The 27323-nt window shown below is 47.5% G+C and overlaps 1 protein-coding gene across 16 annotated transcripts; it reads left to right on the forward strand.

The window, feature by feature from the left end:
• Positions 1-25439, forward strand: DNAAF19 (dynein axonemal assembly factor 19). Of its 16 annotated transcripts, none has more exons than XM_084804321.1 (5): positions 1-483; positions 1218-1249; positions 1331-1476; positions 11423-11555; positions 24682-25439. In XM_084804321.1, exons 3-5 carry the CDS (start codon positions 1340-1342, stop codon positions 25144-25146), a joined length of 735 nt encoding a protein of 244 aa, XP_084660447.1. In that variant the 5' UTR covers positions 1-483; positions 1218-1249; positions 1331-1339; the 3' UTR covers positions 25147-25439. The 16 variants fall into 16 exon arrangements, with proteins under 16 accessions (XP_084660447.1, XP_084660455.1, XP_084660457.1 ...); XM_084804329.1 differs by having other exon boundaries at positions 1-88; XM_084804331.1 differs by having other exon boundaries at positions 1-88; positions 1331-1453.
• Positions 25440-27323: the final 1884 nt, after the last annotated feature.

The following is a 27323-nucleotide window of genomic DNA, read 5'->3' on the forward strand; positions in this document are numbered from 1 at the left end:
GGGCTGCCCCGCGGCGCCTGGCTGAGCGGCCGCCCTTCCGCGCGCTGTCGGCGGGGGAGGCGCCTGCTTCTCCGCGGCGCGGGCAGAGGTGGGCGGCGATCAGGCTCCGCGGGCGCCGGGGAATCCCGCCGCGGCCTCGTGGCCGGGAGCGCCGCGCCGCCCCTGTTCGCCGCGCTCCGCCGGCCGCGGGCGTCGAGGACCGGGGCCGCGGCCTGCGTGGCAGCGGAGGCCAGGCGCTTCCGGACGCCGGGCGGAGCGGCCCGTCGCGGCGTGGCTCGCTCGGGCCGCCCGGAGCGCCGTCAAGTGGCCGCTCGCCCGAGATCCCGGCGGCGGCGCTGCCCACGCAGCCCGGGCGTAAGTCCCCCGGCGCTCGGCGGGGCGCGCCTCCGAGGAGACGGGCCCGGGTCGCGCCGGCGCGCGCGCGCCTCCCCGCAGAGGGCCTCGAAGCAGCCGCGGCCCCGCTTCGCCACCAGCAGGCGCCGCGTAAGTGCGGGGAGGCCCGGCCGATGCGGGCAGCGGGGCGCGCAGCTAGCGGCAGCTTTGCGCGAAGCGCCGCGCGGTGGAGGCCGAGGCCGCGCGGGAGCGCGTGTCTCCGGCCCGCGGGCGGCGGCCGCCCCCTCTCTGGCCCGCTCCCGGGCTGCTGTTACGCAGCTGAAGCGGCCCTGCCCGCGCGCGAGGGGAGCCCGCGCGGCTGACCGAAGCCCCCCGTGGAAGTGGGGCTACGGGCGGGACCCCGAGCACGGCCGCCTGCTGCCTGTTGACGGCGGGAAGCGGCGGGGGGCTGGCGGCCTGGCCCGGAACAGCGATCAGGAGCGCGCGCTGCAAGGCGTTGGCGCAGGCCCGCTGGCGTGCCTCGGAGCTGGGCGGGGGGACAAGGGCAGCGGGGCAGGAGCGGGTTTTGCGGCTTGAATTGACGAGGGTCACAGCGAGTTTGTAGTTGTGAGCTGGCTGAAGATGAAGCGCCTCAGAGTGGTTCCCCAAGACTCCGATGCTGGGTTAGCAGATTTGCAGTATCAATTTGCTTTCTATTGTGCTCTGCTTGCGTATCTGCAAATAAAACACATTTTGCAAATATTCTGTGCATCTTCAGAGCTCGCTCCCCAAAGGAAACTGAACCCTGTAGTACGCTTCCACCCGTGGAACTTCTGACCATTTGGGGAAGTGCGAAACAGTATGTTTGGCCTGTCACTAATACAATTTGATTTCTTTATACATAGGTCTCCTCCCTGAAATTAATGCTTTTGACCCGGTGAGATTATTTAAGAGTTTGTCCCATTCTTTGGAATAAAAGTTATTTAAATGATTCATTGGTTATCTCTGTTGCTTTTAGGTTCCCAAAATGGAGGGCATAATAGATTTCCATGCTTTGGAGAAAGAGTTGGAAGAAGCTATCGCCACTGATGAGAAGTATCAGAGAGAAAACGAGGCTAAGTTCCGAGCAGTGCACCAGAAAGTAGCATCCTATGAAGAATTCAGGTTTCTTGATTTCATAGGAAGCTGCCGTATACGCAGTCAGACCAACAGTCCATCCAGCTCAGTATAGTCTAAACTGCCTGGCAGCGGCTCTCCACTGTTTCAGACAAGATCTTTCCCAGCCCTACCTGGGGATGTTGTGGATTGAAACTTGGGTTTTCTGCATGCTACACCCCTTTCCATTGGTTCCTTTGTTGATGTGACACAAAGGATAGATACAGCCTGTCAGTTCTTGCCAGCTGACTGCAGCTGGCGGCAATAACTCACTAGCTGTCAACCTGTCCAAGGCTGAGCGAGGGAAAAGGAGACTGAAGTGGGAAGTGTTACCGGTTCATTCAAATCCAAGGAGATGTGGCAAAGAGAAATCCATTTTCCAGTCTAACACACAAGGGAACATGAGCAAGGCAGGCATTCAGAGGCGAGGTGAGGCTGACGAGACCCGGCATGTGACAATGACGTTGTTCTCCAGCAGCCTTGCCCCTGTCTGCTCCCGGCTTTTAACTGCAGCGTCCTGAAGCACTTGTATGTAATCATGCTTCTTGTTTCTCTGTCTTAGACAGAGGCCTACTGACATTGTTCTCTTACATGCAGCCACCTTTGTTCTGCTGGGGTCGGGGGCGTTTCACCCTCTGACTCCTCTGGGGAGGCTGCAGCCAGGCAAGGAACATCCACAGGAGGTGAGGGGGCTTGGGCTCCTTCTGCACTGGTCCCTTCCCCTGGGGCTGGAGCCTGCCATTCCCCTTCATCCTCGGAGGAGTCGGAGGGAGGCATGACACAGCCTGACCTACATGGTGTGCCCTCCAACATTTCTCAGATGACAACAGGATGATCTTGTAGCATCCGTATTCTCACACCAAGGATCACTGCCTGGACCCCCTTCCCCCACTAATATACATAGTTGGAGGCTATTTATTTGACAGTTGCCTGTTCTACAGAAAGAGCAGAAATTTATAATGATCCCATAATGTTATCAGTTGTTCAAAATTAACTTCATGCAGGGTGCTTCCAGATGAAGGGCTCCTATCGCTACCCAATGCACTTACTCCATCTTTTCCTCAACTGATTTTTTACATGGGGAAAAAAGAAAAGGATGGAAGACATCATCATCGTCTGCCCCCCCCCCCCCCCCGTAAATTTATGTGAATGAGGCAGGTCTATTACATGATAAAAGCCTTGTCTGGAAGCACCCCTGGTGTAGCATGTTAAATGGGTTTAAAGGAGCTTGTAAAGTGGAAGATTAGGATGGTGCTACCTTTAAATAAATTTTGATAAAATAATCTGTAATGCAAAGTGTAAAAGTAGTTTAAAAATAATTACATAATAAACCATATAAAATTGTATCAGAATGGAAAATCGACAGTCCAAAAGTATAGTAACATTCCTGATTTATAATAATCATATAGCAAGTTATAGTAATACGTATCAACCTGTCCCAGATGCATTTCAACCCCAAGGGTCTTTGTCAGTAGGATAAAAAGTGTTACCATAACTATAACCCCAAAACACTCAGCTTTGTTAAGTTAATTATCAAAATTGGACCTGCAAGATAAAAACAAAGATAGCAGGTTACAGGCACCCAATGACGCTTTCATTAATTTAAACACATGAATTTAAAGTGATAAAAATACGTTTACCAGAAAAATCACTGTTGTACAGCTTGTCTGTTTCGTCTACTTTAGTTGGTTACTGGATACTCCAGGAGGAGAAGCATAATTCCTTCCTATTTCTGGGGTACATAGGGAATGCAAAGGCATGCCATATTTATTGTCTGTAACTAACTTGGCCAAAGACCAAACAATCTAGAGGTAATCCGAATGGAAATATTCTTACCATAACCGATGACTTACATATGCCGACCTGAAGCATGAATCAAATTTTAGATACAATCCTGCATGTGAAAAGTCTATACACCACAGGTTTGGGAGCCGTAATACCATTCTTTGAGGGTTTGTCTGGTAAGTACCAGTCAAGGCCACAGCCCTGTGCAGCTTGTGTTACCGCCTCATTAGGGAGTAGATAACCACAGTGGTCTTTTAATTAAATCACTTTCAGGGTCCTACAGCATGTGGCTCCTAATCTAAGACCATATGAAATCCCCTTAAGGGCACATGACTGTTACAATTTGACATACACAACAGTTCCAACAAACTGATATAAAACCAACACACTATACTGTACAAAGCTACATCTAGAAACAATGGCAAGGAAAAAGCAGAAAACAAAATCCTTCTCAGGGGCAGGAATAAAGAACAAGAAAAAGGAAAAATTAAACAGAATTATAATACCGGCATCCAGTTACACTCTTCGTTGGGCACAGTTGTCCTTAAAGTGAAGATCCAAAATATTTCCCTCCTCCTTAATTGGTGGTATAATCTAATCCCATATCCTTGGACTTTTCCAGTTGTCCAGAGCCTCAAGTCCTTGTCCCCATATCCCATGTCCAAAAAGTGCTTGACTAGAGGCACCTGGAGGCTCTTGGAGCGGATGCAGCTTTTGAGTTCACACATTCTAATGGCTCTTGAAGTCATGTCAACGTATTTTGTTGTTGTTCAGTCGTTCAGTCGTGTCCGACTCTTCGTGACCCCATGGACCATAGCACGCCAGGCCTTCCTGTCCTGCACTCTCTCCCGGAGCGTGCGCTCAGCCTTCCTTATAGTCCAGCTCTCACAGCCATACATTACTACTGGGAAAACCATAGCTTTGATTAGACGGACCTTTGTCGGCAAGGTGATGTCTCTGCTTCTTACTATGCTGTCTAGGTTGGCCATAGCTTTCCTCCCAAGGAGCAAGCGTCTTTTAATTTCATGGCTACAGTCACCGTCTGCGGTGATCTTGGAGCCCAAGAAAGTAAAATCTGTCACTGCTTCCATTTCTTCCCCTTCTATATGCCAGGAAGTGATGGGGCCAGATGCCATGATCTTCGTTTTTTGAATGTTGAGTTTCAAACCAGCTTTTGCACTCTCCTCTTTCACCCTCAACAAGAGGCTCTTGAGATCCTCTTTGCTTTCTGCCATTAGGGTGGTATCGTCTGCATATCGGAGGTTGTTGATAATTCTCCCGGCAATCTTAATTCCGATCTCTGATTCATCCACCCCGGCATTTCTCATGATGTACTCTGCATATAAGTTAAATAAGCAGGGTGACAATATGCAGCCTTGTCGTACTCCTTTCCCAATTTTGAACCAATCGGTTGTTTCATCTCTGGTTCTTACTGTTGCTTCTTGACCCTCGTACAGGTTTCTCAGGAGACAGGTAAGGTGGTCTGGTACTCCCATCACTTTAAGAATTTGCCACAGTTTGTTGTGATCCACACAATCAAAGGCTTTAGCGTAGTCAATGAAGCAGAAATAGACGTTTTTCTGGAATTCTCTTGCTTTCCCCATGATCCAGCGAACGTTGGCGATTTGATCTCTAGTTCCTCTGCCTCTTTGAAACCCAGCTTGTACTTCCGGTAGTTCTCGGTTTGCATACTGCTGAAGCCTAGCTTGTAGGATTTTGAGCATCACCTTGCTGGCATGTGAAATGAGCGCAATTGTGCGGTAGTTTGAACACTCTTTGGCGTTGCCCTTCTTTGGAATTGGAATGTAAACTGACCTTTTCCAGTCTTGTGGCCACTGTTGAGTGTTCCAGATTTGTTGGCATATTGAATGCAGCACTTTAACAGCATCATCTTTTAGGATTTTAAATAGCTCGGCTGGAATACTGTCATCTCCGCTAGCTTTGTTGTTACTAATGCTTCCTAAGGCCCACTTGACTTCACTCTCGAGGATGTCCGGCTCAAGTTCAGTGACCGCACTATCATGGCTATCAGGGACATTCAAATCTTTCCTGTATAGTTCTTCTGTGTATTCTTGCCACCTCTTCTTAATCTCATCTGCTTCTGTTAGGTCCCTGCCTTCTTTGTCCTTTATCATGCCCGTCTTTGCACAAAACGTTCCCTTGAGATCTCCAATTTTCTTGAAGAGATCTCTAGTCTTTCCCATTCTGTTGTTTTCCTCGATTTCTTTGCATTGTTCATTTAAGAAGGCCTTCTTGTCTCTCCTTGCTATTCTCTGGAACTCTGCATTCAGTTGGGTATATCTTCCCCTTTCTCCCTTGCTTTTCGCTTCCCTTCTTTCGTGAGCTACTTGTAAAGCCTCCTCAGACAGCCACTTTGCTTTCTTGCATTTCTTTTTCTTTGGGACGGATTTCGTTGCTGCCTCCTGAACAATGTTACGGACCTCCGTCCATAGTTCCTCAGGCACTCTGTCTATCAGGTCTAATCCCTGAAATCTATTCCTCACCTCCACTGTATATTCATCAGGGATATGATTTAGGTCATACCTGAATGGTTTAGTGGCTTTCCCTACGTTCTTCAATTTAAGCCGAAATTTTGCAAGAAGCAGCTCATGATCTGAGCCACAGTCAGCTCCAGGTCTTGTTTTTACTGACTGTATGGAGCTTCTCCATCTTTGGCTGCAAAGGACATAATCAATCTGATTTCGATATTGACCATCTGGTGACGTCCATGTGTAGAGTCGCCTCTTGTGCTGTTGGAAAAGAGTGTTTGCTATGATCGGCATGTTCTCTTGGCAAAACTCTATTAGCTTTTGTCCTGCTTCATTTTGTACACCAAGGCCATGCCTGCCTGTTATCCCGGTGATTTCTTGACTTCCGACTTTAGCATTCCAATCCCCTATGATGAAGAGGACATCTTTTTTTGGTGTTAGTTCTAGAAGGTGTTGTAGGTCTTCATAGAACGGATCAACCTCAGCTTCTTCGGCCTCAGTGGTTGGGGCATAGACTTGAATTACTGTGATGTTGAATGGTTTGTCTTGGATTCGTACTGAGATCATTCTATCATTTTTAAGATTGTACCCCAGTACTGCTTTTCCCACCCTTTTGTTGACTATGAGTGCTACTCCATTTCTTCTAAGGGATTCTTGCCCACAATAGTAGATATGATGGTCACCTGAATTAAATTCGCCCATGCCTGTCCATTTGAGTTCGCTGACTCCCAAGATGTCGATGTTCAATCTTGCCATCTCATGTTTGACCACCTCCAGCTTAACTTGATTCATTGATCTGACATTCCAGGTTCCTAAACAATATTGTTCTTTACAGCATCGGATTTTCTTTTCACCACCAGACACATCCACAGCTGAGTGTCCTTTCGGGTTTGGCCCAGCCGCTTCACTCTTTCTGGCGCTACTTGGAAATACCCTCTGCTCTTCCCCAGTAGCATATTGGACACCTTCCGACCTGAGGGGCTCATCTTCCGGCGTCATCTCTTTTAGCCTTGTGATACGTTCCATGGGGTTTTCTTGGCAAGAATACTGGAGTGGGTTGCCATTTCCTTCTCCAGTGGACCACATTTTGTCAGAACTCTCTGCCATGACCTGTCCGTCTTGGGTGGCCCTGCACGGCATAGCTTATGGCTTCACTGAGTTACGCAAGCCCCTTCGCCACAACAAGGCAGTGATCCATGAAGGGGATGTCAACATATATCAGGTTACAAATTCCTTGATGTAATGATTCTGCTTTGAGGCAAGGTTTTCAAATACCATTAAAGTAATACAGTTCACACATACGCTGCAGTGTCCACAAGGATAATTTTCAACCATCTTTTCACCATTGATGCAAGAGGATACTAAGGGAGGAGAAACTCTCAATGTATGTATGTATTTATTAAATTTTTTAATCACCCATCTGGCTGGTCACCCAGCCACTCTGGGCGATGTACAACAATAGAAACAATTTAAAACAATAAAATTCTAGATTAAAAACATCATATTTCTAAAATTACCCTAACCCACCCCAAATGCCTGCCTGAACAACCACGTTTTTAAGGTGTGGCGGAAGCTCATTAAGGAGGAAGCATGGCGGAGTTCCCTAGGGAGGGAGTTCCACAGAGTGGGGGCCACCACAGACAAGGCCCTCTCCCTCACCAGCCTAGCTGTCCTGGCTGATGGGACAGAGGGAAGGCCATCCAAGGCTGATCTTGTTGAGCAGCCTGTCTGGTGTTGCTGGAGATGCTCCTTGAGATAGGCTGGGCCGGAACCATATAGGGTTTTAAAGGTCAAAACCAACACCTTGAATTTGGCCTGGAAAACAACTGGTAACCAGTGCAACTCCTTCAGCACTGGAGTGATGTAACCTCGCCGGCGGCTGCCTTTAATCAGGCGAGCTGCTGCATTCTGCGCCAGCTGCTGCTTCCGAACCATCTTCAAGGGTAACCCCACGTAGAGCGCATTACAGTAGTCTAAACGAGAGGAGACCAGGACATGTCCTACCGATGAGAGCAGATGGGAAGGTAGGGGCGCAGCCACTGTATCAGATGGAGTTGGTACAGGGCTGTCTGGCTCACAATGTACTATGTACCAGTGCATCCCTCAAATTCCATGCACATCTATATGCAAAAACAGCGTAGTTTCTACAGTATGGGATCTCTGACAGGAGGTGCCAATGTTTGCCACTGAGTTCTATCTGAGTTGTGTAGCCATCATAAGTCAAGGACACTGTCATAGAATAATAGGGTTGGAAGGGGCCTACAAGGCCATTGAGTCTAACCTCCTGCTCAATGCAGGAATCCAAGTCACAGCATCCCTGACAGCCTCGTCTTGAACGCCTCCAGATAGGTGAGCCCACTGCCTCCCAAGGGAATTGGTTCCATTGTCGTACTGCTCTAACAGTCAAGAAGTTTCTCCTGATGTTCAGCTGGAATCTGGTGTCCTTGAGCCCATGATTCCATGTCCTGCAGTCTGGGATGATTGAGAAGAGATCCTGGCCTTCCTCTCTGTGACAGCCTTTCATGTACTTGAAGAGCGCAATCATACGTCCCCTCAGTCTCTCTTCTCAAGGCTAAACATGCCCAGTTCTTTCCATCTCTCCTCAGAGGGCTTTGTTTCCAGTCCCCTGATCATCTTTGTTGCCCTCCTCTGAACCCTCTCCAGTTTGCATCCTTCTTAAAGTGCAGTACCCAGAACTGGACACAGTACTCCAGATGAGGCCTAACCAGTGCTGAGTAAAGAGGAACTAGTACTTCACATGATTTGGAAGCTATGCAGCCCAATGCAGCATTTAATTAATGCAGCCCAAAAGAGCATTTGCCTTTTTTGCAGCCACATCACATGGTTGGCTCATCTTCAGCTTGTGATCGACAACAATTCCAAGATCCTTCTCGCTTGTAGTGTTGTTGAGCCATGTATCCCCATCTTGTAACTGTATATTTGGTTTCTTTTTCCTAGGTGCAGGCCCTCCTGATTCCTAAGCCCTCCTGCTTGATTTGTTCACATTTAGGCTGCAATAGCATCCTCCTGTCCAGATTCTTTGCTTTATAAAATGCCTGTTTTAAAACTCTATGAACTCTAAACCCCCTTTGCTTGAGTTCTGCAAGGATACTGTCCTGTGTGCAAATTCCCTTTTATTGCTGCAATTCCTGTATAGCCTTATCATTTGAGAGTAGGGCAAATATATTTTTAAATAACCAGGATGAAAAATGTCATATGCCAAAAAAGAGTTGGCATCTGTGTATAAACTCACATCTGTATATTATGATCTTCCATTCTCACCTCCACATCCAAAAATTAATTTTGCAGTGATAATTGGATTGTCTCCAGCACCTTGTTAACATATTGTCCAAAGTCCTTAGGTTTTTCCTCTGAACCTCTCCAGATGATAAAGATGCCTTCTAGGAATCTCTTGCATAACACTATATCTTTTAAACATTCATTATTGACTGATAGGAGGGCTTTACACTGGATCCTACAGGGGAGGGAGACGTACAGTGCGGGGTAACAATGGATGAAGGCTCAAGCACCACAACGGAGAGAACAGCTCTGTAGCACCCAATAATAGTCTTCAGACACATGTAGGAAGAAAGCCAGACTATGAAGCACATAGTACAGGCTGAAGGGGGAGGATTGCAGCTTGAGATCGATAGGCATATGGTCAAGGAGCACCTAATTACTTGGAATGAGTTCAAATCTCCAGGGCCAGACAAACTGCATCCTAGAGTAATAAAGGAACTGGCGGAAGAACTCTTAGAACCACTGTCTATTATCTTTGAGAAATCATCAGGGATGGGTGAAGTGACATGATTGGGGGAGAGCCAATATTGTCCCTATCCACAAAAAAGAGGAACCTGGGAACTACAGACCAGTCAGTCTGACATCCATCCCTGGGAAAATTCTGGAGCAGATGATAAAGCAATCCATCTGGAAGCACCTGGAAAACAATGCAGTGATTACTCGAAGCCACCATGGATTTGTCAAAAACAAGTCCTGCCGGACGAATCTGATCTCATTTTTTGATCAAGTAACCTCCCTTGTGGACCGTGGGAATGCTGTAGGCATCATATACCTCGACTTCAGCAAAGCTTTCAACAAAGTGCCCCATGATATCCTGATGAGCAAGCTAGCTCAAAGTGGGCTAGATGAAACAACGATCCGGTGGATCCACAGTTGGCTACAGAATCAGACTCAAAGAGTGCTTATCAATGGGACCTTCCCAAACTGGGGAGAGGTAATGAGTGGGGTACCGCAAGGCTCAGTCCTGGGACCAGTGCTCTTCATTTGTATTAATGACTTGGAGGTGGAGGTGCAGGAAATGCTGATCAGATTTGCAGATGACACAAAATTGGGCGGGATAGCTAATACTTTGGAAGACAGAAACAAAATTCAAAGTGATCTGGATAGACTGGAGCGCTGGGCAGAAAACAACAGAATGACATTTAATCGGGATAAATGCCAAGTTCTGCACCTAGGAAAAAGAAACCAAATGCACAGTGACAAGATGGGGGATACGTGGCTCAACCACACTACAAGCAAGAAGGATCTTGGAATTGTTGTCGATCACAAGTTGAATATGAGCCAACAATGTGATGTGGCTGCAAAAAAGGCAAATGCTCTTTTGGGCTGCATTCATATAAGCATAGCTTCCAAATCGCATGAAGTACTAGTTCCCCTCTAGTCAGCACTGGTGAGGCCTCATCTGGAGTACTGTGTCCAGTTCTGGGCACCACACTTTAAGAAGGATGCAGACAAACTGGAGAGGGTTCAAAGGAGGGCAACAAAGATGATCAGGGGACTGGAAACAGAGCCCTCTGAGGAGAGACGGAAAGAACTGGGCAAGTTTAGCCTTGAGAAGAGAAGACTGAGGGGAGATATGATAGCACTCTTCAAGTACTTGAAAGCTTGTCACAGAGAGGAAGGCCAGGATCTCTTCTCGATCATCCCAGAATGCAGGACATGGAATAATGGGCTCAAGTTACATGAAGACAAAGTCCAGCTGAACATCAGGAAAAACCTCCTGACTGTCAGAGCAGTACGACAATGGACCCAATTATCTGGGGAGGTGGTGGGCTCTCCCACACTGTAGGCATTCAAGCTGAAGCTGGACAGCCACCTATCGGGGATGCTCTGACTTGGATGAAGCTGACTTGGATGAAGCAATAAAATGCATCTTCACTCACGTCAAGATTTAACTTCTAGATATCAGAGAGATAGGAGGCAAATTACACTAACAATGTTTAAAATACATCCCTGAAAATGATAAGATAGGGGCAATGATTTACCAGGGTCATTTACCATTAGGAGTATACGACATGGCAAAGAATTCCTATTCTGCTTCTGCCAATCCAAATTGTGCCTTAGTGAAAATTTTCTCCTTGCCGTATAGCCTGCTTTCCACATGTTGCAAAGTACACATAATAAGCTAGAGGTGGCAAGGATGGTAGTTTGGAGCCACCCAGAGTTACAGATGTTCAGAACTTTCCTGCTCTTAGACAAGGGGCTTCTACAAGGGCCCAGCACTCAGGTAGGGAGAATGCAAAAGCAGGCAAGGTTTCTGTGTCTGTAATAACTATAAAAGGGAATTTTAGCAGACACAGGTCTTCTAATCACTGCAGCAGTTACTATGGCTAGCTGCTCCTGCAATTTTAATACTGCTCCCTTCTCTCTTGTGCCTGCAGGGATATTGTTCTGGCATCGCACTTGAAGCCTCTGGAGAAAAGGGACAAGATCGGGAAGAAGAGAAATGGGTTATGGAACTCCGGCACAATTAAAGCAGACTGCAAACAAGAGAGTGAGGTGGAGCTATCTCTGGTGAGAACACTTCTCTCTAGGAGCTTTGAAATCCTTGATCCCTTTTGAGTAGAACTTGTTGTTGTTGTTGTTCAGTCGTTAAGTCGTGACTGACTCTTCATGACCCCATGGACCAGAGCATGCCAGGCCTTCCTGTCCTGCGCTCTCTCCCGGAGCATGCTCAAGTCCATATTCATTGCATCGGTGATGCTGTCTAGCCATCTCATCCTCTGCTGTTCCCTTCTCCTTTTGCCTTCAGTCTTTCCCAGCATCAGGGTCTTTTCCAGGGAGTTTTCTCTTCACATTTGGTGGCCAAAATATTTGAGCTTCAGCTTCAGTATCTGTCCTTCCAATGAGCACTCAGGGTTGATTTCCTTTAGGATGGACTGATTTGACCTCCTTGCAGTCCAGGGGACTCGTAAGAGTCTTCTCCAGCACCACAGTTCGAAGGCATAAATTCTTTGGTGCTCAGCCTTCCTTATAGTCCAGCTCTCAAAGCCATACGTTGCTACTGGGAAAACCATAGCTTTGATTATACGAATCTTTGTCGGCAAGGTGATGTAGAATCATAGAATAGTAGGGTTGGAAGGAGCCTACAAGGCCATCAAGTCCAACCCCCTGCTCAATGCAGGAATCCAAGTCAGAGCATCCCTGACAGATGGCTGTCCAGCCTCGTCTTGAATGCCTTCAGTGTGGGAGAGCCCACCACCTCCCTAGGTCATTGGTTCCATTCTCGTATTGCTCTAACAGTCAGGAAGTTTTTCCTGACGTTCAGCCGCAGTCTGGCTTCCTATAACTTGAGCCCATTATTCCGTGTCCTGCACTCTGGGATGATGAAGAAGAGATCCTGGCCTTCTTCTCTGTGACAAGCTTTCAAGTACTTGAAGAGTGCTATCATATCTCCCCTCAGTCTTCTCTTCTCAAGGCTAAACATGCCCAGTTCTTTCAGTCTCTCTTCATAGGGCTTTGTTTCCAGTCCTCTGATCATCTTTGTTGCCCTCCTGTGAACCCTCTCCAGTTTGTCTGCATCCTTCTTAAAGTGTGGTGCCCAGAACTGGACACAGTACTCCGGATGAGGCCTAACCAGTACTGAGTAGAGGGGAACTAGTACTTCCTGGGATTTGGAAGCTATGTTTCTATTAATGCAGCCCAAAAGAGCACTGGCCTTTTTTGCAGCCACATCACATTGTTGGCTCATATTCAACTTGTGATCGACAACAATTCCAAGATCTTTCTCGCTTGTACTGTTGTTGAGTCACGTATCCCCCATCTTGTAACTGTGCATTTGGTTTCTTTTTCCTAGGTGGAGAACTTGGCATTTATCCCGATTAAATGTCATTCTGTTGTTTTCTGCCCAGCGCTCCAGTCTATCCAGATCACTTTGAATTTTGTTTCTGTCTTCCAAAGTATTAGCTATCCCACCCAATTTTGTGTCATCTGCAAATCTGATGAGCATTTCCTGCACCTCCTCCTCCAAATCATTAATACAAATGTTGAAGAGCACTGGTCCCAGGACTGAGCCCTGTGGTACCCCACTCGTTACCTCTCCCCAGTTTGAGAAGATCCCATTCAGAAGCACTCTTTGAGTCCGATTCTGTAGCCAACTGTGGATCCACCAGATCATTGTTTCATCTAGCCCACTTTGAGCTAGTTTGCTCATCAGGAGATCATGGGGCACTTTGTCGAAGGTTTTGCTGAAGTTGAGGTATATGATGTCTACAGCATTCCCACAGTCTACAAGGGAGGTTACTTGATCCAAAAATGAGATCAGATTTGTCTGGCAGGACTTGTTCTTGACAAATTGATGTTGGCTTCGAGTAATCACTGCATTGTTTTCAAGGTGCTTACAAATGGATTGCTTTATCATCTGCTCCAGAATTTTCCCAGGGATTGATATCAGACTGACTGGTCTGTAGTTCCCAGGTTCCTCCTTTTTACCCTTTTTGAAGATAGGGACAACATTAGCCCTCCTCCAGTCATCTGGCACTTCCCCCGTCCTCCATGATTTCTCAGAGAATAGACAGCGGTTCTGAGAGTTCTTCTGCCAGTTCCTTTATTACTCTAGGATGCATTTCATCTGGCCCTAGAGATTTGAACTCATTCCAAGTAATTAGGTGTTCCTTGACCATATTTCTATCAATCTCAAGCTGCAGTCCTGCCCCTTCAGCCTGTACTTTGCCTTTGCCAGGGGGGTCATAGACCCTCTTTTGGGAGAAGACTGAGCCAAAGTAGGAATTGAGCATTTCTGCCTTTTCTTTGTCATCTGTTATCGTTTTGCCATCCTTATTTAATAGCTGAACCACCATTTCTTTCCTCTGTCTTTTACTATGCACGTAGCTGAAGAAAGCCTCCTTGTTGCTTTTTGCATCCCTCATTAACCTCAACTCGTTCTCAGCTTTAGCCTTCCTGACCCCATCCCTGCAATCCTGTGCTACCTGCCTGTACTCTTCCTTTCTTACTTGGCCTTCTTTCCACTTCCTCTATGTGTCCTTTTTTGTTTTCAGGTCATCCCTAAGCGTTTTCTGAAGCCACATTGGCTTCTTCTGTTGTCTTCCACCTTTTCTTCTTGTTGGAATGGTTTGTGATTGTGCCTTGAGAATTTCCTTTTTTAAAAGCTCCCACCCATCTTGGACTCCTTTTCTCATTAGCGTCGCTTGCCATGGGACCTTACTGATCATTGTTCTGAGTTTATTAAAATCAGCTTTCCTAAAATCCAGGGTACGCGTTTGACTACACTCGGCTCTTGCTTCCCTTAGAACCAAGAACTCAAGTGCAACATGGTCGCTTTCCCCCAGAGTTCCTGTAACTGCTACTTGATCCACTAAGTCATCTCTGTTGGTTAGGATCAAGTCAAGGATAGCCGATCCTCTAGTTCCTTCCTCTACTTTCTATAGGAGGAAGTTATCCGACACACAAGTCAGGAATTTCCTGGAGGGGCCATGTTTTGCAGCATTTGTCTCCCAACAAATATTGGGGAAATTGAAGTCCCCCATTACTACTACATCATGCTTCCTTAAAACATTGGCTATTTGCTTTTCAAACGTTTCATCGTCGTCTTCTCCTTGGTTGGGTGGCCGGTAGTAGACTCCGACCACCAGGTTCCTTTTATTCTTTGCTCCATTAATTTTGATCCAGATGCTCTCGATGTGGCTACCAAGCTCATCCTCCTGTATTTCTGTGCAGAGATATGTATTTTTCACATACAGTGCAACCCCACCTCCCTTTCTGTTCCTCCTGTTCCTTTTGAACAAGTTATAGCCTTCAATTGCTGTATTCCAGTCATGAGAGTCATCCCACCAAGTCTCAGTTATACCTATCAAGCCGTAATTTCCCTCCTATGTTAAGAGTTCAAGTTCGTTCTGTTTGTTTCCCATACTCTGGGCATTAGTATATAGACATCGAAGACCATGTGCTTCATAGTCTGGCTTTCTTCCTACATGTGTCTGAAGACTATTATTGGGCGCTATCAGAGCTGTTCTCTCCATTGCAGTGCATGCGCCTACGTCCATTGTTACCCCCAACATTACATCTCCCTTCCCCGTGGGATTCAGTTTAAAGCCCTCCTGATGAAGTTCTTCATGCTGTGGCCAAACACATTCTTCCCATCTTTTGTGAGGTGCAACCCGTCCCTTGCCAACAGCCCATCTTCCAGGAAGTATAGCCCGTGGTCCAAGAATCCAAATTTCTCTCGTCGGCACCACCTTCTTATCAGTCATTCACCCGGAATATTTTTCCTTCCCTTTCTATCTCTCTTCTAACTACGGGAAGGATGGATGAGAAAACTATCTGGGCCCCAAAGTTCTTGAGTTTCCTTCCCAAAGCTTCAAAGTCTGAAGTGATTTCTTCATAGATCTGCTTGGAGGTATCATTTGTTCCCACATAGATGAGAAGAAAGGGATACCTGTCAGTGGGCTTTATGAGTGCAGGCAACCTTTCAGTCACGTCTCTAATTTGTCCTCCCGGGATATAACATACCTGGCGAGTCCACGGGTCTTCACGACATACTTGGGTCTCGATCCCACACAGCAAGGAGTCTCCCACTACTACCACTCTTCTCTTCTTCTTGTTGTAGGCCTGGGTTTCATCGCCTCTGTTTGACTGACCTTCAGCCTCTTGCTCACTCTCATGTCAGTTCCCCTGTGATTAATCCTCTGCAGGCTGTCCTCCAGTCTCATCCGTAAGTACCTGGAATCGGTTCCACAGATCCACTGGTGCAGAGTGGCATCTAGTTCTTCTTCTCCTAACTGTCACCCTTTTCCAAGGAGTATCCTCTACTCCATTTTTCTTCACCTCAGCATTTCCCACTGCCTCATCTTGCTGTTGCTCTTCAAGCTTCTGGTCTTCCCTTTGCTGCTGTAGTTCTCCCATTCTGTCCAAGAACTCTTCATGTTCTCTTATTCCCCGGAGGGTCGACAGTCGCCGCTCCAGTCTACTTACTTTTTCCTCCAGCAGCGTGATCAACTTGCACTTGTTGCAGGTGTAGGCCATGTTGTTCTCAGGCAAGAAAACAAACATTGCACATACCTTGCAGGTCACCACCACTGGAGAGTCTTGTCCTTCCATAGCCTCTTTTCCCTTTTTGTGTCTAGCTTTGTGATTTTGCTAGACTAGCCTGTGCCTGTTCCTCTACTTAGTAGAGGTTAAAAGCAGAGTCCTACTTGTGTGAAAGTGTGTGTTACAAGACAAATAAATGGGAAAAAGTTAGTTAAAAATAAAATAAAAAAAATGAAAAAACGTGTTAGGGGCCTCCCCCTTGACCTCCCGTGCCGAACTCCCCTGGCCAACTCCTGTTTGCTCCCCCTGGTCGCTCGCTCTCTGGGAGCTGGCTTGCTTCTGTAGTCCCTGGATCAGCTGGAGTAGCTTGCTCTGCTCTGCTCTGCTCTGCTCTGATCAGCTGGGAGGCGGGAAACAGACTCAATGTCACTGCTTCTTACTATGCTGTCTAGGTTTGCCATAGCTTTCCTCCCGAGGAGCAAGCGGCTTTTAATTTCATGGCTACAGTCACCGTCTGCGGTGATCTTGGAGCCCAAGAAAATAAAATCTGTCACTGCTTCCATTTCTTCCCCTTCTATATGCCAGGAAGTGATGGGGCCAGATGCCATGAACTTCGTTTTTTTAATGTTGAGTTTCAAACTGGCTTTTGCACTCTCCACTTTCACCCTCAACAAGAGGCTCTTTAGATCCTCTTCGCTTTCTGCCATTAGGGTAGTATCGTCTGCGTATCTGAGGTTGTTGATAATTCTCCCGGCAATCTTAATTCTAACCTGTGATTCATCCAACCCGGCGTTTCTCATGATGTACTCTGCATATAAGTTAAATAAGCAGGGCGACAGTATACAGCCTTGTCGTACTCCTTTCCCAATTTTGAACCAGTTGGTTGTTCCATGTCCAGTTCTTACTGTTGCTTCTTGACCCTCGTACAGGTTTCTCTGGTAAGGTGGTCTGGTACTCCCATCTCTTGAAGAATTTGCCACAGTTTGTTGTGATCCACACAATCAAAGGCTTTAGCGTAGTCAATGAAGCAGAAATAGACATTTTTCTGGAATTCTCTTGCTTTCTCCATGACCCAGCGAATGTTGGCGATTTGATCTCTAGTTCCTCTGCCTCTTCGGAACCCAGCTTGTACTTCCGGTAGTTCTCGGTTCCCATGCTGCTGAAGCCTAGCTTGTAGGATTTTGAGCATCACCTTGCTGGCATGTGAAATGAGCGCAATTGTACAGGAGTTTGAACACTCTTTGGCATTGCCCTTCTTTGGAATTGTAATGTACACTGACCTTTTCCAGTCTTGTGGCCATTGTTGAGTGTTCCAAATTTGTTGGCATATTGAGTGCAGCACTTTAACAGCATCATCTTTTAGGATTTTAAATAGCTCAGCTGGAAGACTGTCATCTCCGCTAGCTTTGTTGTTAGTAATGCTTCCTAAGGCCCACTTGATTTCACTCTCTAGGATGTCCGGCTCAAGTTCAGTGACCGCACTATCATGGCTATCAGGGACATTCAGATCTTTCCTGTATAGTTCTTCTGTGTATTCTTTCCACCTCTTCTTAATCTCATCTGCTTCTGTTAGGTCCCTGCCTTTTTTGTCCTTTATCACGCCCGTCTTTGCACAAAACGTTCCCTTGAGATCTCCGATTTTCTTGAAAATATGTCTTTCCCATTCTGTTGTTTTCCTCGATTTCTTTGCATTGTTCATTTAAGAAGGCCTTCTCGTTTCTCCTTGCTATTCTCTGGAACTCTGCATTCAGTTGATATATCTTCCCCTTTCTCCCTTGCTTTTCGCTTCCCTTCGTTCCTCAGCTACTTGTAAAGCCTCATCAGACAACAACTTGGCTTTCTTGCATTTCTTTTTCTTTGGGATGGATTGAGTTGCTGCCAACTATTTAGTTGCTGCCAACAACAATTTAGTTGTTATGGACCTCCGTCCATAGTTCCTCAGGCACTCTGTCTATCAGGTGTAATCCCTTAAATCTATTCTTCACCTCCACTGTATATTCATGAGGGATATGATTTAGGCCATACCTGAATGGTTTAGTGGTTTTCCCTACATTCTTCAATTTCAGCCAAAATTTTGCAAGAAGCTCATGATCTGAGCCACAAGTCAGCTCCAGGTCTTTTTTTTACTGACTGTATAGAGCTTTTCCCCTTCATGGATCACTGCCTTGTTGTGGCGAAGGGGCTTGCGTAACTCAATGAAGCCATAAGCTATGCCGTGCAGGGCCACCCAAGACGGACAGGTCATGGCAGAGAGTTCTGACAAAATGTGGTCCACTGGAGAAGGAAATGGCAACCCACTCCAGTATTCTTGCCAAGAAAACCCCATGGAACGTATCACAAGGCTAAAAGAGATGACGCCGGAAGATGAGCCCCTCAGGTCGGAAGGTGTCCAATATGCTACTGGGGAAGAGCAGAGGGTATTTCCAAGTAGCGCCAGAAAGAGTGAAGCGGCTGGGCCAAACCCGAAAGGACACTCAGCTGTGGATGTGTCTGGTGGTGAAAAGAAAATCCGATGCTGTAAAGAACAATATTGTTTAGGAACCTGGAATGTCAGATCAATGAATCAAGGTAAGCTGGAGGTGGTCAAACATGAGATGGCAAGACTGAACATCGACATCTTGGGAATCAGCGAACTAAAATGGACAGGCATGGGCGAATTTAATTCAGGTGACTATCATATCTACTATTGTGGGCAAGAATCCCTTAGAAGAAATGGAGTAGCACTCATAGTCAACAAAAGGGTGGGAAAAGCAGTACTGGGGTACAATCTTAAAAATGATAGAATGATCTCAGTACGAATCCAAGGCAAACCATTCAACATCACAGTAATTCAAGTCTATGCCCCAACCACTGAGGCCGAAGAAGCTGAGGTTGATCGGTTCTATGAAGACCTACAACACCTTCTAGAACTAACACCAAAAAAAGATGTCCTCTTCATCATAGGGGATTGGAATGCTAAAGTCGGAAGTCAAGAAATCACCGGGATAACAGGCAGGCATGGCCTTGGTGTACAAAATGAAGCAGGACAAAAGCTAATAGAGTTTTGCCAAGAGAACATGCTGATCATAGCAAACACTCTTTTCCAACAGCACAAGAGGCGACTCTACACATGGACGTCACCAGATGGTCAATATCGAAATCAGATTGATTATGTCCTTTGCAGCCAAAGATGGAGAAGCTCCATACAGTCAGTAAAAACAAGACCTGGAGCTGACTGTGGCTCAGATCATGAGCTGCTTCTTGCAAAATTTCGGCTTAAATTGAAGAACGTAGGGAAAGCCACTAAACCTTTCAGGTATGACCTAAATCATATCCCTGATGAATATACAGTGGAGGTGAGGAATAGATTTCAGGGATTAGACCTGATAGACAGAGTGCCTGAGGAACTATGGACGGAGGTCCATAACATTGTTCAGGAGGCAGCAACGAAATGCATCCCAAAGAAAAAGAAATGCAAGAAAGCAAAGTGGCTGTCTGATGAGGCTTTACAAGTAGCTCACGAAAGAAGGGAAGCGAAAAGCAAGGGAGAAAGGGGAAGATATACCCAACTGAATGCAGAGTTCCAGAGAATAGCAAGGAGGGACAAGAAGGCCTTCTTAAATGAACAATGCAAAGAAATCGAGGAAAACAACAGAATGGGAAAGACTAGAGATCTCTTCAAGAAAATTGGAGATCTCAGGGGAACGTTTTGTGCAAAGACGGGCATGATCAAGGACAAAGAAGGCAGGGACCTAACAGAAGCAGATGAGATTAAGAAGAGGTGGAAAGAATACACAGAAGAACTATACAGGAAAGATCTGAATGTCCCTGATAGCCATGATAGTGCGGTCACTGAACTTGAGCCGGACATCCTCGAGAGTGAAGTCAAGTGGGCCTTAGGAAGCATTAGTAACAACAAAGCTAGCGGAGATGACAGTATTCCAGCCGAGCTATTTAAAATCCTAAAAGATGATGCTGTTAAAGTGCTGCATTCAATATGCCAACAAATCTGGAACACTCAACAGTGGCCACAAGACTGGAAAAGTTCAGTTTACATTCCAATTCCAAAGAAGGGCAGCGCCAAAGAGTGTTCAAACTACCGCACAATTGCACTCATTTCACATGCCAGCAAGGTGATGCTCAAAATCCTACAAGCTAGGCTTCAGCAGTATGCGAACCGAGAACTACCGGAAGTACAAGCTGGGTTTCGAAGAGGCAGAGGAACTAGAGATCAAATCGCCAACATTTGCTGCATCATGGAGAAAGCAAGAGAATTCCAGAAAAACGTCTATTTCTGCTTCATTGACTACGCTAAAGCCTTTGATTGTGTGGATCACAACAAACTGTGGCAAATTCTTAAAGTGATGGGAGTACCAGACCACCTTACCTGTCTCCTGAGAAACCTGTACGAGGGTCAAGAAGCAACAGTCAGAACCAGACATGGAACAACCGATTGGTTCAAAATTGGGAAAGGAGTACGACAAGGCTGCATATTGTCACCCTGCTTATTTAACTTATATGCAGAGTACATCATGAGAAATGCCGGGTTGGATGAATCAGAGGTCGGAATTAAGATTGCCGGGAGAATTATCAACAACCTCCGATATGCAGACGATACCACCCTAATGGCAGAAAGTGAAGAGGATCTCAAGAGCCTCTTGTTGAGGGTGAAAGAGGAGAGTGCAAAAGCTGGTTTGAAACTCAACATTCAAAAAACGAAGATCATGGCATCTGGCCCCATCACTTCCTGGCATATAGAAGGGGAAGAAATGGAAGCAGTGACAGATTTTACTTTCTTGGGCTCCAAGATCACCGCAGACGGTGACTGTAGCCATGAAATTAAAAGACGCTTGCTCCTTGGGAGGAAAGCTATGGCCAACCTAGACAGCATAGTAAGAAGCAGAGACATCACCTTGCCGACAAAGGTCCGTCTAATCAAAGCTATGGTTTTCCCAGTAGTAATGTATGGCTGTGAGAGCTGGACTATAAGGAAGGCTGAGCGCCGCAGAATTGATGCTTTCGAACTGTGGTGCTGGAGAAGACTCTTACGAGTCCCCTGGACTGCAAGGAGGTCAAATCAGTCTATCCTAAAGGAAATCAACCCTGAGTGCTCATTGGAAGGACAGATAATGAAGCTGAAGCTCCAATATTTTGGCCACCTAATGCGAAGAGAAAACTCCCTGGAAAAGACCCTGATGCTGGGAAAGACTGAAGGCAAAAGGAGAAGGGGACGGCAGAGGATGAGATGGCTAGATAGCATCACGGATGCAATGAATATGAACTTGAGCACGCTCCGGGAGAGAGCGGAGGACAGGAAGGCCTGGCGTGCTATGGTCCATGGGGTCACGAAGAGTCGGACACGACTGAACGACTGAACAACAACAACATAGAGCTTCTCCATCTTTGGCTGCAAAGGACATAATCAGTCTGATTTCGATATTGACCATCTGGTGATGTCCATGTGTAGAGTCACCTCTTGTGCTGTTGGAAAAGAGTGTTTGCTATGATCAGCGTGTTCTCTTGGCAAAACTCTATTAGCCTTTGTCCTGCTTCATTTTGTATACCATGGCTATGCTTGCCTGTTATCCCGGTGATTTCTTGACTTCCTTCTTTAGCATTCCAATCCCCTATGATGAAGAGGACATCTTTTTTGGGTGTTAGTTCTAGAAGGTGTTGTAGAACTGATCAACCTCAGCTTCTTCGGCCTCAGTGGTTGGGGCACAGACTTGAATTACTGTGATGTTGAATGGTTTGCCTGGGATTCGTGCTGAGATCATTCTATCGTTTTTGAGATTGTACCCCAGTACTGCTTTTCCCACCCTTTTGTTGACTATGAGTGCTACTCCATTTCTTCTAAGGGATTCTTGCCCACAGTAGTAGATATGAGGTCACCTGAATTAAATTCGCCCATGCTTGTCCATTTTAGTTCACTGATTCCCAAGTTGTCGATGTTCGGTCTTGCCATCTCATGTTTGACCACCTCCAGCTTACCTTGATTCATTGATCTGACATTCCAGGTTCCTAAACAATATTGTTCTTTACAGCATCGGACATCCACAGCTGAGTGTCCTTTCGGCTTTGGCCCAGCCGCTTCACTCTTTCTGGCGCTACTTGGAAATTCCCTCTGCTCTTCCCCAGTAGTATATTGGACACCTTCCGACCTGAGGGGCTCATCTTCCGGCGTCATCTCTTTTAGCCTTGTGATACGTTCCATGGGGTTTTCTTGGCAAGAATACTGGAGTGGGTTGCCATTTCCTTCTCCAGTGGACTACATTTTGTCAGAACTCTCTGCCATGACCTGTCCGTCTTGGGTGGCCCTGCACAGCATAGCTTATGGCTTCACTGAATTACACAAGCCCCTTTGCCACAACAAGGCAGTGATCCATGAAGGTGGAGTAGAACTAGGGATGGGGGAGAATTTCTCCCCGAAACTTCGGGGGGCCGAGTGCCAATGCATTCGGTCCTCCGAAGGTTGTTCGGGGAGAAATTCTCCACTGCCCCCCCCCCGGGATGGGACTTACCTTTCACGAATGTCCCTCCCGGCAGCGATTCGGCAGGTCTTCGTCAGGGGCGGGGGCGGCAGCCGGTCTTTTGACCGGCTGCCGCCGCCGCCATTACAAGAAAAGTAAAAAAAACAACACGCCCCTGTGATAGGCTACGTAACGATTAACGTAGCCTATCACGGCTAGATTTGCAAAGTCAGCCGTGATAGGCTACGTTAATCGTCACATAGCCTATCACGGGTGACTTAAAAAAAAAAAAAATGCGTACGGCTAATGTCGGCCCCCATAGCGTTGCCCTTATTTTCGCCGTAGTCTACGTAAACCTTTACGTGGACTACAGGGACCAAATAAGGAACGCGAATGGCGGCTCCCTATGGGGGCCGCCATTTGTGTATGCGCTTTTTTTTTCTTTTTTTTCAAAGTCACCCGTGATAGGCTACGTGACGATTAACGTAGCCTATCATGGCTGACTTTGCAGATCTAGCCATGATAGGCTACGTTAATCGTTACATAGCCTATCACAGGGGCGTTTTTGTTTGTTTGTTTTTCTTTTGAAGTTCGCGGCCGGGGAGACAGGGCGCTTCTCCCCGGCCTGAATTTCGGCCGGGCGAGGCGGGAAGCCTCCCCCCCTGGCCTGAACTTCGGGGGGAGCAGCGAAGCGCCTCCCCCCCACCGTGAAGCAAGCTGCGAGACCAGGTAAGTGACTTTCGTACACTCCTAAGTAGAACTTACGTTTCTCCAAATGTTTCTTAAAAGTCAATGATTATTTGATTATGGCAGATCTCACCCCAGAGCAAGGGACTGGAACTGAAAGGATTGCTACATTCAGAATTTGGAAAAATCTGGCAGTATATGTAGAACATGAGAATATTAGCTTTTCTTTATTTTTAAAGTACTGTATGTTTCTAGCCCTTATTGTTTGGTTGAGAACCTATATTCAAAAGCATGCTGTAACAGCAAAAGGTATTCAGTGTAACAGTGTTCAGAGAGGTTGAGCTTCTCTGTTGTGTATAACGGTACATCTCTCTGTCTCTCTCCTTGCCTCTTATCCATATCCCTTAATCATACAACCATTGCCACTCCTTAAAAAAAAAAAAATCTACAAATGCTCAACCAGCATTATTCAAATTCAGTATACAAACTGAGAATATAATGTATATGCAAAATAGGCATTACCAGTGCATACCATATTGATTTTCACAATTCATTCTGAGTGCAAAATTTGAATGGAAATTTCATGGTATAGAATTTGAGATTCTTTAGAGTAGAATTTTCTGTGCTTCAGCTCTTAATTGTGCACAACAGGGAAAATGGCATACAACTGAATCTTAACATTTGAGAGCTTTAGCTATTCGGCGGTATAGAAATGAAATAAATAAATAAACAAACAAACATGTATAGTTTTGCATCACATTTTGGAAGCAGAATCTGGGATTTCCTGAGATAGGATTTGGGGAATTCAGCATGGAATGCTACAAGCCCCGTTTAAATCTTATAAATGTCAGGGTGGAAACTGAACCCATAGAGCCCCAGAGCAGTTCTGATTCTGAGGAAGAACAGCAATCCGTGAGAGAGGAGCTCGCTCATCTCTCACAAGCACAGCAGCTGGCAGAGATTCCTCCTGCCAGCATTCCTGGGATAGATAGCGACCCTGGCTGTGAGAGAGCGCTAGAGGGGGGCTTGCTGGACACTGGGCGCAGATGCAGGGAGCAGCGACAGATGGAGGGAGCTGAAAGGAGGCGCTCCGCTCGTTTGGCGCTAAAACTACGGTCGTGTCCCGAGGACCCAAGGGTAAGAGGGAGGATCTCTCCATAGCCCATAAGTTCAGTCTTCCCACGCTTCTCCTTCAAACGGGGACCAACTGCCTTACCTGGAGCTTAGGCTACTCTGCTGTCTACCCCAGTGCAGTTCCTTGCTTAGTCACTAGTGATCAGTATATAAAGGAATAAAGCCTTGGAAAGAATCCTCGTCGTCTGTGTCTTGAGTTGGCTATTGGAGGGGACTGTAAGAGGCAGCTAGGGCGCTCCTGACAATAATTGCCATAAAATAAAACATCTATCCTAAACAGCCCTTTTCAAGGATGAGGCCTGAGTCCTCATCTGGGGGGCGTGCTGGAGAGTGGTTCAAGATCCACATGGGTTGGGAGCTGTGACATTGTTCTTTTCCTCCAGGAGTTGGAACGGCTGCCTAAGACCTCTGCAGAGTTCTACAGAGATTGGCGAAGATGCATGAAAAACAGCCAAGAACGCTACGAACTCCTGCTCCAACTTGGATCCCAAAACCTGTACCGGATCTTCCAAAAAGATCTTGCTTTTGGTCTCCTAGGTGAATTCCTAGCCGTGCTCACTGAAAATGCCTGTACCAAAGACCGGGACTCGATCTTGGAGATCCTGGAGAGCTTTTCAGGCACTAAACGCTTTGGACTGAATGTGGAACTCCTGAGTGAGCAAGAGAAGGCTGGCTGCAGGCAGTTGTTTGAGAAACTGCAAAGAATGGGGACTGGCCCTGGCAGTCCTCCTGAATTTTCACATGCCTCCAATGAAGAAGGTACAGCTATTACTCGAATGGGTTGTCAAGCAACTGGAGCAGTTGAAAGAAAACTGGTGGAAGTGATGTGTCTTTACCAAGTCTCCTGACTTGCGCTTGTATCACCAGCCACACCACATAGGGAAATCTTTCAGAATGTAGGGAGGATTGGAACGTCTGCCAGGAACATCGCCCTTCAGATGAATGGGAGATGTGCAAGCGTCTGTGTCTGCCCTTGCAGATCTCCCATTAGTCTTGGTAGGGCTAATGCAGAATAGATATCCCGCGCAACAGATAGCCTCACTACTTGCCTTTTGCCTCTTCTGTACCAGCTGCTCAGTTTTCACATGGGCTTGCCCCCTCTGACTAGACAGTCTATTGTCAATAAATATGTGTTGACTGATTTGTTTCTGCTGTGGTTCCTTATATCTCTTGGCACACATACTGCTGGACTTCTGCTTGTGCTAGCACTCAGCAAGGCTTAGCCTCGGAACATGTTTGCCATGTCAAGGCTCAGCCAAAATAGTAATTTTCAAATGTGGTTGCCTTTGAACATAACCACAGCCAATCCTTCACATCTGGGATTAGAGAGAATGGTTTCTAGGGCAGAACCTGAAGGCAACGTTGAGCCATAGCACCCTGCCCCCCTGCTTTTCTTTTACAAATTAAATTCCAGGACGTTTGTGTATTCTTGGAGGTGCCTGGCAGCAAGCATAGGGGATGGCGGGTGGCTTGTCTCCCACATTTCTAGATGCTCACCACAGCAGTGGGAGCAAGCACTTTGGAAGCAAGCAGTTGTGTATTCGAGCAAACTTTTTCAAATATAGGCTGGAGGAAACATTTGAAAACCAGAAATAGTGTTTGTGAAGGAACGCTGGAGCTAACCCCAACGTCCCTGCAAGGGAGGACAGGCCAAACCTGGTCTCAAGCCCCAAAAGACACCCTCCTGCCAAGAGGCACGGAGTTTAGCAGAGGTTGAACAGAAAGGATCACACCAACTGGGAGTTGGATAACTGTTTTATTATAAGGGAGGGGTAAAGGGAAGGGGAGAGTTAGAGGTGGTAGGCTGTACAGAAGGTTACAAAGCTGAAAGTTTGCAGGAAAATCAAAATATCCACAGAGAGCCTTTACACCGCACCCCCAAGCAAAATAACCAAACCAGCTAGCCTATCCTTTCACACACCTAGGTATGGGCCTCGCAGGATAGCATCCAGGTCCTGACAGCAGGTCCTAAACCACCATGATGCAGGGAAACGCCATGCCTCTCCCTCGACCTCCTTTTAAGGCCCAGCCCCAGCAAGCCAGGGCTGATTTCCCTTAGCCGATCACCAGCTCACCCCCAAAGGGGCTGCCACCTTCATCCAGAAGAGGTAGGATCTCCCCACCAAGCCCCGTTGTTATCGATTTCCCATTTAAGGGCTGAGCCTGGCCTTGAGCAACAGGGCCAAGGAGCGGGCAGATGACGCACCATTCCAGGTGGGTGCCTGGGACGTGGCGCCCAGGCCCGGTCTCATGGCGGGAAACAGGCCCTCGTTCTTGACAGTGTCGTACACCCAGGCCGCTGTTAACTTGACAATATTAAGCCAATATTTTAAGTTTTAGATCAAAGGAACAGAAAACAGAAACTTTATTAACTGGGATTTCGAAGAACCTGGCCTTGACGTTCTCGCAGCGGCTTCTCGGCGGGCGGGCGGGCCGAGCGCTGCGGGTGCCGGGCTTCGCGCGCGAGGCGGCTAGGGCTCCGGCGGGAAGCTGCGAAGCGCCGCTGCGCCCCGGGCGCGGGGGCCTGCCGGCGCTCGGCTCGGAAGCGCGCGCCCCGCTCCCGGCCTGCGCCGGGGCCTTTTCGCCTGGTCTGGCCCGGCCCGCGGAGGCCCGGGTTGGCGGGCCCGGCGTCTGGCTGCGGCGCGGGCACAAGTCACGGGCGACCTGGCGGCCTTCTGGGGTCTCTGCCCAGAGGGGCGCTCGTGGCCGGGACAAGTTGAGGGAGCTTGGGAGGCAGCGGCTGCCCCGTCCGCGGAGCGCTGTCGGCGCAAGTTCTGGCCGGCTCGCTGCACCCCGAAGGAGAATTTTGTCGACCGGCGGCGTGTGTGGAGAAAGCCCCGGGCGCCGCTCCAAGAGTTGCCTGGACTGGAGCCGTTCCCCCCCGCTCTTTCCGAAGACGCTGCCGCTCTCCCGAGGGGCCACACGCCGGGCTCCGCCCGAGAGGGAGCCGCTCTCGTCGGCGGGGCGGGGATATCAGCAGAGGGGCCCGCCCCGCCTAGCGCCGGGTGGGGACAGCAAGCGGCGG

The sequence above is a fragment of the Heloderma suspectum genome, chromosome 6 (genome assembly GCF_057233095.1).
Source record: "Heloderma suspectum isolate Gila_16-S chromosome 6, 16-S_ref, whole genome shotgun sequence".
In the NCBI taxonomy this organism is placed as follows: domain Eukaryota; kingdom Metazoa; phylum Chordata; class Lepidosauria; order Squamata; family Helodermatidae; genus Heloderma; species Heloderma suspectum.

Excerpts from the sequence above, each read along its gene's own strand:
- DNAAF19 (XM_084804322.1), top strand. Across the intron at positions 1,477-11,422 it reads GCATCCTATGAAGAATTCAG|GGATATTGTTCTGGCATCGC; the intron begins GTTTCTTGATTT and ends TTGTGCCTGCAG. Across the intron at positions 11,556-22,051 it reads GTGAGGTGGAGCTATCTCTG|CATCGGACATCCACAGCTGA; the intron begins GTGAGAACACTT and ends TGTTCTTTACAG.